General features: G+C 46.8%; 1 protein-coding gene across 1 annotated transcript in view; it reads right to left on the bottom strand.

Moving 5' to 3' along the window:
* CEACAM28 (carcinoembryonic antigen-related cell adhesion molecule 28) overlaps positions 1–18,656 on the bottom strand; it is a 57,574-nt gene that overhangs the window by 16,610 nt on the left and 22,308 nt on the right. Inside the window, 1 exon segment of the mRNA NM_001097546.1 lies at positions 1,391–1,666. Coding sequence (NP_001091015.1) covers positions 1,391–1,666 — 276 coding nt within the window.

Genomic DNA, 18,656 nt, shown 5'->3' with positions numbered 1-18,656 from the left:
ATGCAAAGGAACTGAACCCTTACTTAACACCAAAGACAAAAAATTAACTAAAAGTAGATCACAGACTTACATGTAAGAGTTAGAATAATACAAACTCTTAGAAAAAATACAGTGCGAAGCTTCATGACTTTGAATTTGGCAATATTTTCGTGGATATGAAAGTAAAAGCACAGGTAACAAAAGATAAATTGGGTTTCAATTTAAATTAAAAACTTTTGTACATCAAAGGACACTATCAACAACAAAAAAAGACAACCCACAGAGTGGAATGAAATATTTCAATTCATATATCCCACAGGGGTTTAGTATCCATAATAGAGAACTACATCTCAACAACAAAAAATCTAATCAGAAATAGGCAGAGGACTTGAACAGACACATCTCCAAAAAAGACATCCAGATAGCCAAGAGCCACATGAAAAGATGCTCTACGTCATTCATCATCAGGGAAATGAAGATGAAAACCTTCATAAGATATCAACTCGTGTCCATTAGCATGACTATTATTAAAATAAAAAATTCAAAACAGAAAACAAGTGTTGGTGAGGATGTGGAGCTGGAAGTTCCCTGCCTCTCCTGTTCGGAATGTAAAACGGTGCAATCAATGTGGAAATGGTTTAGCAGTTCATCAAAAAATGAACAAAGAATTATCATTTGATTCAGCATCTCCACTTCTGAGTCTCTAATCTAAAGTACTGAAAGCTGGGGTTTCAATAGATATTTGTACACCCATGTTTCTAGCAGCATTATTCACAAGAGCCAAATGGTAGAAAAAACCCAAAAGTTCATAAACAGACAAATGATACACAAAGTGTGATACACATACATGAGGGAATATTATTCAGTCTTAAAATGGAACAGAATTCTGATGGGCACCACACCATGGATGAACCCTGAAGACCTTATGCTAAGTGAAGAAATCCAGACACCGACACACACAAAACAAATATTCTTATGGTTCCACTTATTCAAGGTACTTAGAATAATCACAGTCATAAGAGACAGCGGGCAGGGTGGTGGTTACTGGGTTTAGGGGCAGGAGTGTTTAATGGATGGTGGTGATGGTTGCACAAAAATACAAATATACTACAGAACTGTATACCTAAAATGGTTAAAATGATAAAACTTATGTATATTTTACCACACAAAAAATGGTAGTTGAGGAAGAAAGGAATCTTGTGTAAGGTCACACAATAAAAGCCAGACCTAGGATCAGAAACTAAGTGTATATGATTCAGAGACTCAGGTCTTCACCACACTCCCATTTTGTTTACTGAAATGGTCTCTGGTTCTATTCTGCTCTCCTGCCCTCTGGGCCTTCTATCATTTGCACATCACTGGTAGAGTTATCTTCCCAGGGAGATGTAACACAGGACAAGGTGTCATTTACCTTCCACATCCAGCCTGACAGGGTCACTTTTGTGGAAACTGACCGGATTGGAGACCTCACACTCGTATTTCCCGGCATCCTCCTTCCTGACAGGGTCTATGGTGAGGGTGCTGTTGTCCTGGGACAGCTTCTTCCTATCCGTGAGCATTAGAATCTGGCCATTGAAGAGCCACTGGATAGAGACCCCGGTGTTACTTGAGGAGCAGGTCAGGAGCACAGAGTCATCTTCTGTGACTGTGGTGTTGCTGGCAGTGAGAAGGGGTTGGGACACTGGCTCTCTGGAGAAACAGAGGAGGTGACAGCATGAGAGTGGGCCTGGGGCCCAGGGACCCAGGGAGCTCTGTCAAGGTGCCCCTGAGGATGGCCCTGCCTCCTGCACAAGGTTGAGTGTCTGTTCAGGTGGCAGTCTGTCAGGACAGGGCTGTCCCTCTAACACTGGTCCTCTGTCACGTGTCTGCTCTTCCTGGATATCTCTGTAGCGTCAGCACCAGGAACCTTCTAAATCTCCATGTGCAGCATCCTCAACATCAGGGGGAATTTTATAGCCACTGGCTTCCTGGGAACATTTCCTGAGCTTTCTGAAAAGATCAGGCCCTCTCTCTAGTATGGTAGCTTTACATAGAAAGGGAAGGCATTTATTTCTCTTTTGTGAAACAATTAATTAGAAAATGAGAACAGCCCAGCCAGTCTTTCTGAGCTTAGGTTTGGAGAAGCTCCAATCTAAAGGGTTTCTCAGTCTGAATAAGACTTTTACTTTCTGCCTGTGGATTGACTATTACAGGGAGAACCTCTTTAGAGTAGTGGTCACAGTTTTCACAGAAGGCTGGTACTCTTAGCTGTGGGCATAAATATGTACTTTGGCACTGCTCCTTCTGTGCCATGAAGGGACGTCATGGGGGCATCTACCTATATTGCAGTGGGCACCATTATGCAGTGTTCTCTCAGTGGGGGATCAAATGTGCTGGGGTCACACAGTGTGAGAGAACTGGGAGACTGCAGAGTCAGGACACAGTAGAGGGGCTGCGTCAGGGCTCTCTCTTTCCCATTTCCCTGTGGCCTCACTGCATGGAGGCTCTGGTACAACTGGAGACACAGTTTGGCCAGATTACAGACAGGGGTGACTAAAGGGGGGGGGCATCCAGGTTATTTAGTGGTTAAGTGTCTGCCTTTGGCTCAGGTCATGGTCCCAGGGTCCTGAGATGGAGTCCTGCATTAAGCTCCCTGCTCATGTTCTCTCTCTCTCTCTCTCCCCCCTAAAAAATAAATAAATAAATAAATAAATAAATAAACAAACAAATAAATAAATAAATAAAATGTTTTTAGAGCAGGTGGTGACTGGAAGAGGCTCTGCTCTGAATTCTGTGTCCTCCAGGCAATAGCCTGGGAAGGTGGGCCTGGTCACTCAGGTTACCGGAAGAATCCAGAGAAGGCTGAAGGGTAGAGGGACCTGTGCAGAGCATGACTAGTCCCAGCTGAAGAGGAGGAGGAGGAAGGTGAAGGACATGGAAGGAGCAGGGAGCCAGAAATGTCCCAGGCTGTGAGCAGGGGGGGTTACAAGTGACTTCAAAGACTCCAGGCAGGAAGAACCCACAGCTGACCCAGGGGCAGGGGCCAGGGCAGCCCTGCAAATCCTCCCATGGTGTAGCAACACCACAGGCATCAGGAGACTCTTCTCTGGGAGTGGCCTCAGGGGCTGGTGGTCAAAGGGACAGAACATGGCTCTCAGTCCCTGAATGGACAGGCAACAGGTGTGGTCAGGACCTCCTAGGACTCTGAATCCAGGGTCCAGATCTGAAGAGATTGAGAATCATTCATTCATTCCTTTCCTCCTTCATGAAAGAGCAATTGAGATGTTGGGCCCTGTGCGGGTTCAGGGTACATGGTCAGGAGGAGAGGGCGGAGTCCTTTCCCTTACACGCCCCTGGGATCACACCAACACATCAGGAAACAGTGAGTCCAGGTCCAGTGCAGGAGCTGTGGATCGGCCACTGAGGGGAGGCCTGGGCATTCCCCGCACTGACTCTGATCGTTGATGAAGGTAATTTAGTTCTTGAGTAAAACCATGAATTCTCCATTTGCTCTCCCTTCCCAGACCAGAAAACCTGCCTTGAGCTGTGGATCCCTAAGAAGAAAGGTCTGATCCACCAGCTGGTCTCAGGGTCCAAGATGCCTAATAAGGCCCCCTGGGTGGAGGAGGAGGAGATGGGGCCGAGGCTGCAGACAGTCCCTGTGGGATTGTGATCTGCCTGCTGCTCTGGTGTGTGTGACTCTGATCCAATGTCTGCAACACTTTTTGCCTCAGTTTTCCCCAAATCAAAATTAAGTAAATGGCTTTCGATTTCGTGTGTTCTCTGTAATTAACCTAAATCTTTCACAATTACCTGACCTAAGGCTGGCTATAGAGGAGCTGCCCAATAAACATCTGTTATTTGCCTCTGTCAGAGACAGTTCCCTGGGCCAGATCCCAAGTGCAGGAGTTACTGCCAGGAGCATCTTCTCTCCTCTTCCTTCCTGGGGGTGCTGACCTTCCTCTGGGGTCTCCTGTCCTTCATGGTGTTCACCACTGTCTCAGGAACCTTGCCTATCTCTGCTCTCCACCCCACCTCTCAGGTGAGGGACCAGGCTCTGGCCCTCCCCAGATTTTGAGCCCTAGCGGGTGACTCGCTCAGGAACCTCAGGACTCAGGCACCAGGAGATCATTGCTCCCAGTCAGCCCTGCCAGGAAGTCAAAACCCAAACCTAGCACAGACTCCCCTAGCTTGGTCACAGGAGTCAGAAGCCATGAAACAAAGTCTAGGGAGCGGCTTTCTGGCCTGAGCTTCTATGTGAGGATCCCAGGGGACCCCTCAGGCCTGGTGCTAACTGAGCCCCACTCGGTCTTTCTCAGAGTCATGATCACAGACAGGGAGGAGCTCCAGGGGCTGGACTGAATCTGTCTCCCTTTGCTGAGTTACATCTGTCAGGCTTGTTCTCTTTGCAGGGAATGTCTGCTGGGTTGGAATCCAGGAGTCAAATTCTGATCTTTGGAAATGTGTCTCCACTGTGTGTCCTGCACTAAATGCTTGAACCACTACACGGACATAAAGCAGAGAGGGATGGAGGCCCAGTGCAGGCCTGTGAATCCTGTGTGTGTGAAGTAGAATTCCCCCCACCCGACACCAGAGGTGAGAGAGGAATTACTCACGGAATACTCGGAGCTGTCCACGTACTAGTGCAGTTTCATATTTTTGGTTTATGATTTGTAGGATGTAGGATCCAGTGTCGTTCAGGGTGATGTTCTGGAATAGCAGGGATCCGTTGGGGTATATTGTCTCTCTGCCGCTGTATGCAGGCCCCGGGGTAGTGACTTTGGTGTCTATTATATATAATAGAATTTTATGGGCAGGAAATACAGTTTCCCCTCTGAACCAGGTAAGGCCTCCTGTATCCCCAGGCAGATTGAGGACCCGCAGAAGAGCTTCCTTCCCTTCAGCAGCATTGGGAGGCACGGACTCCACAGTGACTTGGGCAGTGGTGGGCGGGTTCCAGAAGGCTAAGAGTGAGACTAGGAGGGAAGAGAGGGGACGGATCAGTGTTTGGACCTATGTGTTGGGATAGAGAGCTGGGGCCCTGGACATGGAGTAGGTCCTCAACCCCCAGCTTCTTGGTGTGGGTGTATGAACATGCACACATACCTGGATTTCTGTGTATGTCTCCTGCTGGTTAAAGTCAGTGGAATGATTATGCTAATTCCTGGCCTCTGAAGGTAATTTCCTCTGTTTTGAATGCTCTCCCTCAGATGTCTGTGGCTTGGACTGCCCTCAGATACCTGCTCACACTCAGGGGTTCTTGGGAGAAGCCTGTCCTGACCACCTCCTTGACAACCTTCTGTCTTAATGTCCTGACCTTTCCCTGCTCTGTTCCCTTCAGGGGGCTTGTCCTTACCTGACATGACATTCTAGATGTCTCTGCGGGTCTGTCTTCCTCCCAGAGAAGTGAGCTCAGGGAGCAGGGACTGGTCTGCTCTGTGCTGTCCCCCGGGGTGGCCCGGCTGCAAATACCAGGGCTGAGCGTCCCCAGGGCCCTCCGAGTCTGGCGCTTATCGGTCAGGACCCCAGGGTGGTGGCAAGGCCAGGGTTTAGGGTCCCTGGGTGTGGTTCCCGTCAGGTTGCAAAACTGAGTCCCCGGTGAGGAGGCCCTTGGGACCCAGCCCCTCACTCCCCACTTGCAGATCCCGAGGCCGCCCCGTCGCTGAGCCGGCTCCCCCGCCCCGCCCGCCGCCCCGTCCCCCGCGGAGCCCCGTCCGCCCCCCCAGGCCCCAGGCCCCAGGCCGCCGCTCCCCCGTCCTCCCGCCCCTCCCAGGGGATCGGCCCCCTCACCGGCCAGCAGGAGCTCCTGCCAGGGGCCGCGCCCTGCTCGGGGAGAGGCCGAGGGGGGCTCCATGGTGCCCGCTGCCCGCTCCGTCCGGCCGGGGTGAGAGCAGCTGCCGCCGCGCAGACGCTCGGGCCCCGCGGTCCGCCCCACAGCGCCGCGTCCTTCCCCCTCCGCGCGGGGCCGCCTCTGGGGGCGGGGCCGGGTCACGCGGGCCGGGCGGGGGCTCGCCGGCCCCCCCCTCCCCGACGGCAGGTCCCGGGGTTCCCTTCCTCTGTCCCCGTGGGGGTCCCCGCAGCTGCGCACACGGCCTGCTTGGCCCGAGCACGAGCCCGGGGCGTCGGGTCCGGGGCGCGCCCCGCAGCTGGGGGCGAGGTGCAGGGTCCGCGCCCCCACAGCCCTCCCTCCTGGCCCTGGGGCTTCCCCCTGCAGAGCGGGAGCCCGCGGCCGCCTCCAGAGCCTGTCCCGGGACGTCACCCCCACCGGGCCTGGGGATCACCTGGGGAACGTCATCAAGACTGCGGAGGCCCAGGTGACCCCTGGACAGGCTGCTTTAGCAGATGCGCAGCCAGGCTGAGGCCCCGGGACGTGGCGCCGGGGCCGCCTCTGCTCTGCGCCCACGGAGGGAGGGTCCGCAGATCCTGTGGAAAAGCAGATCTGACTCGGCAGGTGTGGTGTGGACCCCGGAGCCTGCATCTAACCAGCTCCCAGGGGACGCGGATCCTCCTGGCTCCGGGGGGCAGGCTTTGAAGAGCCGGGCTGAGGGGGACCCGGCTCCCTGAGAGGGTGACCCTTGTCCCTTCCCTCAGTGGCCTGTGCTGTGTCCTGGCCTTGAGTCTGTGGGCACCACACACACAGCCCAGGGTCCCCAGATCCAGGGGATCGTTTCCCTTGGTAACAGAGAAGCCCAGCTGGGCAGGGTCTCCCCAGTGATCTCACCTGCTCTGGGGAGGATGGATTTCCTCCTGGCAGCAAGGTCACCGAGAGGACTCTGGGGGTGAGAAAGGGGCAGGCTTGGTGATGACTGGTGAGGATCCAGTGTCCATCCCTGGGTGTCACCTGCCTGGCATATGCTTCCAGGGACAGAGCCTCAGGACCAGGTGTCTCATTTCAGTCACGAGATAGGAAGGGGGTTTCCTCGTGTCCAGGGAAGAGAAGATGGTGGTGGCAGATTAGGTGGCTTGAGGTTCTCTGGTCCGCAGAGAAGGATTTGAGGAGCCCCTCCCTCTCAGAGTCAGTTGGCTGGACTGTGGCCCAGAGACTGTTCATGTGCTCCTGAGTGTGCCGGCAGCCTGTGTCCTCTGCCTGGGGAACACTCCTGTGGTCACACCAGCTCCCCCTGGCTGATGGAGTAAAGTGGGGGCTGTACAGGGACCCCTGATGGATCGGGATACTCCAAAGTATTTGTCAGGACACAACAGGCACGTGGGAAGGACCAGAGGGTCTGTTGCAGAAAGGATTGAAATCAGGCTCCTGCTCCAAGTCTTTAGCCAAAGCCAGCTTAGGGGTTTCTTTTCCTGGGTGTTGCCTGGATGTCCCCCTGTCACCTCCTGGAGGCACTGCCAGGGGCTGCACCCGGGATGCACCGGGCTCCAAAGGATGTGGGTGGCCCTGAGCCCTGGGCAGAGGTGAGGGCTGGTCAGCCCGGGGCCTGGTCCCTGTGGGTCCTAGACTGCCTGAGTCCATCCCAGGGCAGGGTGAGCCTGGGAGAGGACAGGCACTGTCCAGAAGATTCCTGAGCCTGTGTCAGGAGGATTATCCACCCAAGTTTGTGTTCCCTCAGAGGAGCTCTCTGTCCTCCAGATTTCAAGGCATGATCCTGTATGGACTTTTCAGAGTTTGGAAGAAACACACAATGGGGGTCTGGACACCACAACGCCCTCTCTCCTCATCACAGCCCAGGGGTGGGGGCACTGCTTTCAAGTCATCTGTGTCCCTGTCTGTCTTCTCTGCTCTGGGTGTCCCCACAGGAACCAGGAGCTGGAGCGGCTCCACCCAGACTCAGCTGAGGGATCCCAGGGCTGCCTCTGGAAAGGGGAGGAGACCCTCAGCCCCTTGGATACAAAGGCGGATCTTGGGTTCTCCTGTCCCTTCTGCAAGAAAATGTCCCCTGGTTCCCCAGGCCTCCATGGGTTGCTGAGAAATCTTCAGGGAGACACAGCAGGGGTCTCCACAGACCAGGGGCCCTCAGGATGAGGAGCCTGGGAGTCAGGAGGACTGTGCATGTGTGAGACTGAGGTGGGTCAGGGCCTGCTGGTCTGTGGGGCCCTGAGCAAGGCTGTTGGCAACAGAGCGGCTCTGCCGCCCTCTGCTGGACAAGGAGGGAAGGAGGGAAGACAGGGTCCAACCCTGCAGTTGGCTATTTTTAGAAATTTGTACTTTAAGTAATATTTCATTTATGTATATGTAATTTTAACAACGTTATTGAGATATAGTGGACATATAGGAAACTCACCAGGGATGCCTGGGAGTTCAAGTCTGCCTTTGGCTGAGGTGATGATCTCCTGGTTCTGGATGGAGCGCCACGTGGGACTCCCTGCTCAGTTAGGATTCTACCTCCTCTTTTACCCCTCCCTCTTGCTCCCGCTCTCTCTCCCGGTAAAGAAATAGGTTAAACTCAACCTATGTAAAGTACACAGTTTATTACGTTTTCCCATGTGCGTGCACCACAGACATCATTCCTACGTGAAAGTAGTGAATATGTCCCTTCCACTCAAAAATCTCCTCATGTCCTCTCTATTCTCTTCTTTTATTCCCTCTTAACCCTCCTTACCCATGTTCACATGAACCTTACATTTTATTGTTGTTATACATTTGTTTCAATTTTTAATTAAAAAAATTGAATTATATAATACGATTTGGCTCCTGAGTAAGTTCTTTACTTGGTGTGGTTTAAAAAAATTCACCCAGGGCAGCCTGGGCGGCTCCGTGATTTGGTGCCTGCCTTGGGCCCAGGGCATGATCCTGGAGGCCTGGGATCGAGTCCCGCATCGGGCTCCCCACATGGAGCCTGCTCCTCCCTGCCTGTGTCTCTGCCTCTTTCTCTCTGTCTCTGTCTCTCAATAATAAAAAAATAAAATCTTTTAAAATATTCACCCATTGGTACATTTGTTTTGTGGATTCACCATTTTTTCTCTTTACACCCTTAGTTGTATTACACTGGAAACATGCAGAAAGGTCTTTTTCAAAAATTCATTCACTCACTTAGGGACATTTCTGTTGTTTCCACCTCTGGACTATTACAAGTAGACCTGCCAGGAACTTTTGCGCAGCAGTCTTTGAGATGGGTGTGTGGTCTCATTTCTCTTGGGGAGAGTTGCACCCAGGAGGGCAGTGAGGGGATCTTGAGGAGGCACATGTTTACTTTGTTGAAGAACATGCTAGATTGTTTCCCAAAGTATTGTAATTTTACTTTCTCACTAGCAATGTATGAGAGTGCCCGCTGCCCTGTTGCTCAACAACACTAATCATGGACAGTCTTTTAAATTTTTTGCCAGTCTGATGTATGAGAAGTGGCATCTCAGGGTGCTGTTTGCTTTGGTTTCAACTGTGAAAACATTTATCATTGTCTTTTATCTTCCTTTCACTTTATTAACAGGTCATATGAGATCTAGCCACTTAATAGTGTTACATTTTACCTATATACTACATCCCCCTCAACCATTCATCTGCGTAGGACATTTAAGTTGTTTCCATATCTGGGCTGTTGGGAATAGTACTGTAATGAGCACTGGTGTGCTCCTATCTCCTCAAGATATTGCTTTTGATTCTTTTGAAGAATTATCTAGAAGTGGGATTGCTGGATCGTATTGTAGTTTTATCTTCAATATCTTGAGGAACCTCCATACTATTTTCCAGAGTGGCTGTAGCAGCCTGCATCCCCACAAACAGTGTATGAGGGTTCCCCTTTTTCTGCATCCTCACCAACATTTACGGTTTCCTGACTTGTTAATTTTAGCCATTCTGACTGGTGTAGGGTGATAACTCATGTGGTTTTGATTTGTATTTCCCTGATGCCAAGTGATATGGAGCAGTTTTTCTTGTGTCTCTTGGCCATTTGTAGGTCTTCTTTGGAGAAATGTCTGTTCATGTGTTCTGCCAATTTCCTGACTGGATTTTTTGTTCTCTGAGTGTTGAGTTTCATAATTTCTGTTAGATTTTGGATACCAGGCACATACTGAGAATAAATTTGCAGATATCTCTTCCATTCCGTAAGTTTCCTTTGAGTTTTGTTGTCTGTTTCCTTTCTTGTACAGAAGCTTTCTATCTTGATGCAGTCCCAAGAGTTCATTTTTGCTTTTCTTTCCCTTGTCTTTGGAGACATGCTAGCCCATTTAAAATCAGATCATTTGTTTGTTTCGTTTTTACTATGCTGTTGTAGGAGTTCCTTATATATGTTATATATAAACCCCTTATCTGTACATGTTCTGAAAATGTTTTCGCCCATTTGCTCGGTTGCCTTTTCATTTTGTTCATGATTTCCATTGCTGTACAGAAACTGCTTAGTCTGATATAGGTCTACTTATTGATTTTCATTTCTGTTGCCTGTGTTTTTTGTGTCATATACATGAAGTCATTACCAAGAAGAATGTCATCAATCTTTTCCCCTATGTTTTCTCTTAGGAGTTTTACTGTTTGGGGTCTTTAAAAAATTATTTGTTTATTCATTAAAGACAGAGAGAGAGAGAGAGAGAGAGAGGGGAGAGAGAGGCAGAGAAACAGGCAGAGGGAGAACCAGGCTCCACACAAGGAGCCTGATGTGGGACTCGATCCCGGGACTCCAGGATCACGCCCTGGACTAAAGGCAGGCACTACACTGCTGAGCCACCCAGGGATTCTCCACTGTTTAGGGTCTTATATTTAAGTCATTGATCCAGTTTGAGTTGATTTGTGTATGTGTAAAGTAAGTGTGCCATTTCATTCTTTTGCATGTGGCTATCCACATTCCCCAGCATCATTTGTTGAAGAGACTCTATTTCCCACTGTGTTTTCTTGACACACTTGTTGAAGATCCTTTGATCATACACGCATGGATGTCGTTCAAGGCTCTTTGCTTTGTTCCACTAGTGTTTCCCTCTGTCAATACTGGTACCTGGCACACAACTGGTTCTGAACTGGGTTCAGCTGCTCACACCTCAAGAATCCACACTTGAGAGACAAGTGATGGTAGATGCACTCCTTGGAGTGCTGTCACCATGCCTTACTTCTATGATGATAGCAGTTTTGCAAGTAGTTTGACATTAAGGAGAGTGATGCCTCCAGCTTCATTCTTCTTCTTTTTTTATTTTTTTTAATTTATTTTTTATTGGTGTTCAATTTACTAACATACAGAATAACACCCAGTGCCCGTCACCCATTCACTCCCACCCCCCACCCTCCTCCCCTTCTACCACCCCTAGTTCGTTTCCCAGAGTTAGCAGTCTTTACGTTCTGTCTCCCTTTCTGATATTTCCCACACATTTCTTCTCCCTTCCCTTATATTCCCTTTCACTATTATTTATATTCCCCAAATGAATGAGAACATATAATGTTTGTCCTTCTCCGACTGACTTATTTCACTCAGCATAATACCCTCCAGTTCCATCCACGTTGAAGCAAATGGTGGGTATTCATCGTTTCCAACGGCTGAGTAATATTCCATTGTATACATAAACCACATCTTCTTTATCCATTCATCTTTCGTTGGACACCGAGGCTCCTTCCAGTTTGGCTATCGTGGCCATTGCTGCTATAAACATCGGGGTGCAGGTGTCCCGGCGTTTCATTGCATTTGTATCTTTCGGGTAAATCCCCAACAGTGCAATTGCTGGGTTGTAGGGCAGGTATATTTTTAACTGTTTGAGGAACCTCCACACAGTTTTCCAGAGTGGCTGCACCAGTTCACATTCCCACCAACAGTGTAAGAGGGTTCCCTTTTCTCCGCATCCTCTCCAACATTTGTTGTTTCCTGCCTTGTTAATTTTCCCCATTCTCACTGGTGTGAGGTGGTATCTCATTGTAGTTTTGATTTGTATTTCCCTGATGGCAAGTGATGCAGAACATTTTCTCATATGCATGTTGGCCATGTCTATGTCTTCCTCTGTGAGATTTCTGTTCATGTCTTTTGCCCATTTCATGATTGGATTGTTTGTTTCTTTGGTGTTGAGTTTAATAAGTTCTTTATAGATCTTGGAAACTAGCCCTTTATCTGATATGTCATTTGCAAATATCTTCTCCCATTCTGTAGGTTGTCTTTGAGTTTTGTTGATTGTATCCTTTGCTGTGCAAAAGCTTCTTATCTTGATGAAGTCCCAATAGTTCATTTTTGCTTTTGTTTCTTTTGCCTTCGTAGATGTATCTTGCAAGAAGTTACTATGGCCGAGTTCAAAAAGGGTGTTGCCTGTGTTCTTCTCTAGGATTTTGATGGAATCTTGTCTCACATTTAGATCTTTCATCCATTTTGAGTTTATCTTTGTGTATGGTGCAAGAGAGTGGTCTAGTTTCATTCTTCTGCATGTGGATGTCCAATTTTCCCAGCACCATTTATTGAAGAGACTTTCTTCCAATGGATAGTCTTTCCTCCTTTATCGAATATTAGTTGCCCATAAAGTTCAGGGTCCACTTCTGGATTCTCTATTCTGTTCCACTGATCTATGTGTCTGTTTTTGTGCCAGTACCACACTGTCTTGATGATCACAGCTTTGTAGTACAACCTGAAATCTGGCATTGTGATGCCCCCAGATATGGTTTTCTTTTTTAAAATTCCCCTGGCTATTCGGGGTCTTTTCTGATTCCACACAAATCTTAAAATAATTTGTTCTAACTCTCTGAAGAAAGTCCATGGTATTTTGATAGGGATTGCATTAAACGTGTATATTGCCCTGGGTAACATTGACATTTTCACAATATTAATTCTGCCAATCCATGAGCATGGAATATTTTTCCATCTCTTTGTGTCTTCCTCAATTTCTTTCAGAAGTGTTCTATAGTTTTGAGGGTATAGATCCTTTACCTCTTTGGTTAGGTTTATTCCTAGGTATCTTATGCTTTTGGGTGCAATTGTAAATGGGATTGACTCCTTAATTTCTCTTTCTTCAGTCTCATTGTTAGTGTATAGAAATGCCACTGACTTCTGGGCATTGATTTTGTATCCTGCCACGCTACCAAATTGCTGTGTGAGTTCTAGCAAAGTTGGGGTGGAGACTTTTGGGTTTTCTATGTAGAGTATCATGTCATCAGCAAAGAGGGAGAGTTTGACTTCTTCTTTGCCAATTTGAATGCCTTTAATGTCTTTTTGTTGTCTGATTGCTGAGGCTAGGACTTCCAGTACTATGTTGAACAGCAGTGGTGAGAGTGGACATCCCTGTCTTGTTCCTGATCTTAGGGGAAAGGCTCCTAGTGCTTCCCCATTGAGAATGATATTTGCTGTGGGCTTTTCATAGATGGCTTTTAAGATGTCGAGGAATGTTCCCTCTATCCCTACACTCTGAAGAGTTTTGATCAGGAATGGATGCTGTATTTTGTCAAATGCTTTCTCTGCATCCAATGAGAGGATCATATGGTTCTTGGTTTTTCTCTTGCTGATATGATGAATCACATTGATTGTTTTACGGGTGTTGAACCAGCCTTGTGTCCCAGGGATAAATCCTACTTGGTCATGGTGAATAATTTTCTTAATGTACTGTTGGATCCTATTGGCTAGTATCTTGTTGAGAATTTTTGCATCCATGTTCATCAGGGATATTGGTCTGTAATTCTCCTTTTTGGTGGGGTCTTTGTCTGGTTTTGGAATTAAGGTGATGCTGGCTTCATAGAACGAATTTGGAAGTACTCCATCTCTTTCTATCTTTCCAAACAGCTTTAGGAGAATAGGTATGATTTCTTCTTTAAACGTTTGATAAAATTCCGCTGGGAAGCCATCTGGCCCTGGACTCTTGTGTCTTGGGAGGTTTTTGATGACTGCTTCAATTTCCTCCCTGGTTATTGGCCTGTTCAGGTTTTCTATTTCTTCCTGTTCCAGTTTTGGTAGTTTGTGGCTTTCCAGGAATGCGTCCATTTCTTCTAGATTGCCTAATTTATTGGCGTATAGCTGTTCATAATATGTTTTTAAAATCGTTTGTATTTCCTTGGTGTTGGTAGTGATCTCTCCTTTCTCATTCATGATTTTATTAATTTGAGTCTTCTCTCTCTTCTTTTTAATAAGGCTGGCTAATGGTTTATCTATCTTATTAATTCTTTCAAAGAACCAACTCCTGGTTCTGTTGATCTGTTCCACAGTTCTTCTGGTCTCGATTTCGTTGAGTTCTGCTCGAATCTTTATTAACTCCCTTCTTCTCTTGGGTGTAGGATCTATTTGCTGTTTTTTCTCTAGCTCCTTTATGTGTAAGGTTAGCTTTTGTATTTGAGTTCTTTCCAGTTTTTGAATGGATGCTTGTATTGCGATGTATTTCCCCCTTAGGACTGCTTTTGCTGCATCCCAAAGATTTTGAACGGTTGTATCTTCATTCTCATTAGTTTCCATGAATCTTTTTAATTCTTCCTTAATTTCCTCGTTGACCCTTTTATCTTTTAGCAGGATGGTCCTTAACCTCCACGTGTTTGAGGTCCTTCCAAACTTCTTGTTGTGATTTAGTTCTAATTTCAAGGCATTATGGTCCGAGAATATGCAGGGGACAATCCCAATCTTTTGGTATCAGTTCAGACCCGATTTGTGTCCCAATATGTGGTCTATTCTGGAGAAAGTTCCATGTGCGCTTGAGAAGAATGTGTATTCAGTTGAGTTTGGATGTAAAGTTCTGTAGATATCTGTGAAATCTATCTGGTCCAGTGTATCATTTAAAGCTCTCGTTTCTTTGGAGATGTTGTGCTTAGAAGACCTATCGAGTATAGAAAGAGCTAGATTGAAGCACCAAGTATAAGTGTATTATTATCTAAGTATTTCTTCACTTTGGTTATTAATTGATTTATATATTTGGCAGCTCCCACATTCGGAGCATATATATTGAGGATTGTTAAGTCCTCTTGTTGAATAGATCCTTTAAGTATGATATAGTGTCCCTCTTCATCTCTCACTACAGTCTTTGGGGTAAATTTTAGTTTATCTGATATAAGGATGGCTACCCCTGCTTTCTCTTGAGGACCATTCGAATGGTAAATGGTTCTCCAACCTTTTATTTTCAGGCTGTAGGTGTCCTTCTGTCTAAAATGAGTCTCTTGTAGACAGCAAATAGATGGTTCCTGCTTTTTTATCCAGTCTGAAACCCTGCGCCTTTTGATGGGGTCATTAAGCCAATTCACATTCAGAGTTACTATTGAGAGATATGAGTTTAGTGTCATCATGATATCTATTCAGTCTTTGTTTTTGTGGACTGTTCCACTGAACTTCTTCTTAAAGGGGAATTTTAAGAGTCCCCCTTAAAATTTCTTGCAGAGCTGGTTTGGAGGTCACATATTCTTTTAGTTGCTGCCTGTCTTGGAAGCTCTTTATCTCTCCTTCCATTTTGAATGAGAGCCTTGCTGGATAAAGTATTCTTGGTTGCATGTTCTTCTCATTTAGGACCCTGAATATATCCTGCCAGCCCTTTCTGGCCTGCCAGGTCTCTGTGGAGAGGTCTGCTGTTACCCTAATACTCCTCCCCATAAAAGTCAGGGATTTCTTGTCTCTTGCTGCTTTAAGGATCTTCTCCTTATCTTTGGAATTTGCAAGCTTCACAATTAAATGTCGAGGTGTTGAACGGTTTTTATTGATTTTAGGGGGGGATCTCTCTATTTCCTGGATCTGAATGCCTGTTTCCCTTCTCAGATTAGGAAAGTTTTCAGCTAGAATTTGTTCAAATACATATTCTGGCCCTCTGTCCCTTTCGGCGCCCTCGGGAACCCCAATTAAACGTAGGTTTTTCTTCCTCAGGCTGTCGTTTATTTCCCTCAATCTATCTTCATGGTCTTTTAATTGTTTGTCTCTTTTTTCCTCAGTTTCCCTCTTTGCTATCAACTTGTCTTCTATGTCACTCGTTCTTCCACCTCGTTAACCCTCGTCGTTAGGACTTCTAGTTTGGATTGCATCTCATTCAATTGATTTTTAATTTCTGCCTGATTAGCTCTAAATTCTGCAGTCATGAAGTCTCTTGAGTCCTTTATACTTTTTTCTAGAGCCACCAGTAGCTGTATAATAGTGCTTCTGAATTGGCTTTCTGACATTGAATTGTAATCCAGATTTTGTAACTCTGTGGGAGAGAGGACTGTTTCTGATTCTTTCTTTTGAGGTGAGGTTTTCCTTCTAGTCATTTTGCTCAGTGCAGAGTGGCCAAAAGCAAGTTGTATTGGGAAAAAGAGAAAAAGAGAGGAGAGAAAGAAGGAAAGAAAAGAGAAAGAGAAAAAAAAGGGAAGAGAAAAAAAAAACGAAAGAAAAAAAAAAGAAGAAAAAGAGAAAGAAAAAGAAAGGAGAAAAAAAGGGGGGGGGTGGGGGAAGGAAACAAATCAAAAAGCAAAACAAAACAAAACAAAAAAAACAAAAAACAAACAAACAAACAAAAAACCAAAAAAAAAGAAAAAAAAAGAACCACAGGGGAGTATCTTCTGATTCTGTGTTCTTTAAGTCCCTTGGCTTCTCCTGGAAGTTGTCAGTCTAGCTGGTGTTCTGGGGGAGGGGCCTGTTGTGCTGATTTTCAGGTGTCAGCAGTTGGGGGAGCTGCTGTGCCCCTGCCTGGCGCAGGGCTCAGTGGGGGTTGTTTACCCCGTGAGGCCACAGGAGGAACAGCCCCAGTGGCGGGGCAGCTCTGGAAACCTGGATTCAGCTCCGGCAGGAACTCCGTCTGCAGGGCCTGGAGGCTCCGGGGCGGGGCCGCTGATCTGCTCAGCTGGGGCAGGAGCGTCCTTGCTGTCCTGGGCCCTCCCGGCCTCTGCCTGTCCCGGAGGAGGCCGGATCCTGGGCTGTGTCCCAGCGCCCTGTGCTCCGGAGCCTGCGCTGGTGGATTCGCGCTCCCGGGCCGCGCAACCCCCTCCGCGGAGCTGCCGCCCGAGCCCCTCCGAGCTGCTCCTGGAACCGCGCAGGCCCCTCTGCACGGAGCCTCTTCCTCTGCCCGAGCCCGGCCGAGCTGCTCCCGGGGCCGCGCAGCCCCCTCCGCGCAGCCCCCTCCGCGGAGCCGCCACCCGAGCCCTCCGAGCTGCTCCGGGTCCCGCCGTGCGCCCTCCAGCTTCATTCTTCTTGCTCAAGTGGACTTTGGCTATTTGGTGTATTTTGCAGTTCCATTGATATTTGAGAATTGCTTTTTTTCTCTTTGAGAAATTCTGTTGGCGAGTTGATGGGGATTACATTGCATCTGTAGGTCATGTTGAAGACTATAGATATTTTAACACAAATTTTCCAACCCATGGACAGGTGATAGCTTTTCAATTATTTGACTGTGTTTCAATTTTTTCATCAATGTCTCATAGATTTCAGTGTGTTTATCTTTCCTCTACTTGGTTACATTTAGTCGAAATTATCTGATTGTTTCTTTTTCTTCTTCCTCTTTTTCACAGAGAACTTTGAATTATTTTACTTAGCTGTAAAGAAGTTAGTTGCAACAAAATTTCTTTTCTGTGAGGATAGCTCCCAACATGTTCTTCAACACAGGAAAAATTTACTGTTCAATTTCTTTGAGAGTCTTCCACAGAAAGCATACGGATAGACTGAGACTATCACAGTGTCTGTTCCACTCTATTATTTTCAAGTATACCTGCAATTTCAAAGGTGTACCAATTCAGAGGTGTAAGAAACTTCATTGGCTTAGATACAGAGCTTAGGAGGGTGAAGGCTGTGAATGGCTCTTTTCTTTAGTGCATGCCTGAATTTCCATTCTTCATACATAAACAGAGAGTGCCTGCTATTCCATGGACCAAAAAAGAGCAAATCTTCCAAGGAATGGAACTTACCCTGGCATTCTCTGAGGTATGAAGCCAATCCAAAGCCAAATGCCAAGATACCAGCCAGTATATATTTGGGCAATGATCTAAACAACAGACTCTGCTTTCTTGATGATGGCAAATGGGGCCTTTGTCTTGCTTTCCATGAGTAGACACTGAAGCCACGTTGTCTATGTCTTTGCTTCTCTTGTAGTTGAGTGTACTCTGCTTATTCTTTGACCCAAAATTGTGGGGTTTGAGGATTGCCTCCCAGGCTGTGTCTCTGGTGCCCACAGAGCAGAGCTCACCTGCCTCTGCCACTACAGATGGACTATTGCCTGCCTGCAGGTGCCTGCCTCTATCCTTCATGGCACCAGCAGAACAAAGTATGTCATAGTTTCTGATACCTTTGTAAACGGGATGATTTTATTTATTTTCCAGATAGTTTGCCATATGTTCCTTGCAATGTATATTGTAAATGCACTGATATCTGTAAATTGATTTTGCATCCTGAAGCTTCTGTATTTGTTTATTTTTCTGACAGTTGTTCATGTAACCTCTAGTGTTTCTATACAAAGATCATATCATCTACAAATAAAGACAATTTTACTTCTTCTTTTCCATCATGAATGCTTTTTTATTTCTTTCGCTTGTTTATTTGCTCTGGAAAATACTCTCAGAATTATGTCAAATAGATGTGGTGATAATGAGCACCCTTGTATTGTTTCTGATTCCATAGGGAAGCTTTCCTGAAATTAAAAAGTCAATGAAATGAGATGCCATCCAAACTGGAGGTACTGACGATGAGGGTTAATGAGGTGGAGGAAAGAGTGACAGACATAGAAGATAAATTGAGGACAAGGAAGGAAGCTGGGGAAAAAAAGAGGAAAACAATTCAAAGGCCATGATGAAAGGTTAAGGGAAATAAATAATAGCCTCAGAAGGAAAAATCTACGTATAATTGTGATTCCAGAGAGCGCCAAGAGGCACAGATGGCCAGAAAGCATATTTGAACAAATCATGGCTGAGAACTTCCCTAACTTGGGGAGGGAAA

This window comes from Canis lupus, chromosome 1 (genome assembly GCF_011100685.1).
Source record: "Canis lupus familiaris isolate Mischka breed German Shepherd chromosome 1, alternate assembly UU_Cfam_GSD_1.0, whole genome shotgun sequence".
In the NCBI taxonomy this organism is placed as follows: domain Eukaryota; kingdom Metazoa; phylum Chordata; class Mammalia; order Carnivora; family Canidae; genus Canis; species Canis lupus.
Note: the sequence above shows the minus strand (reverse complement) of the source record. Positions and strands in the feature narration are given on the sequence as shown.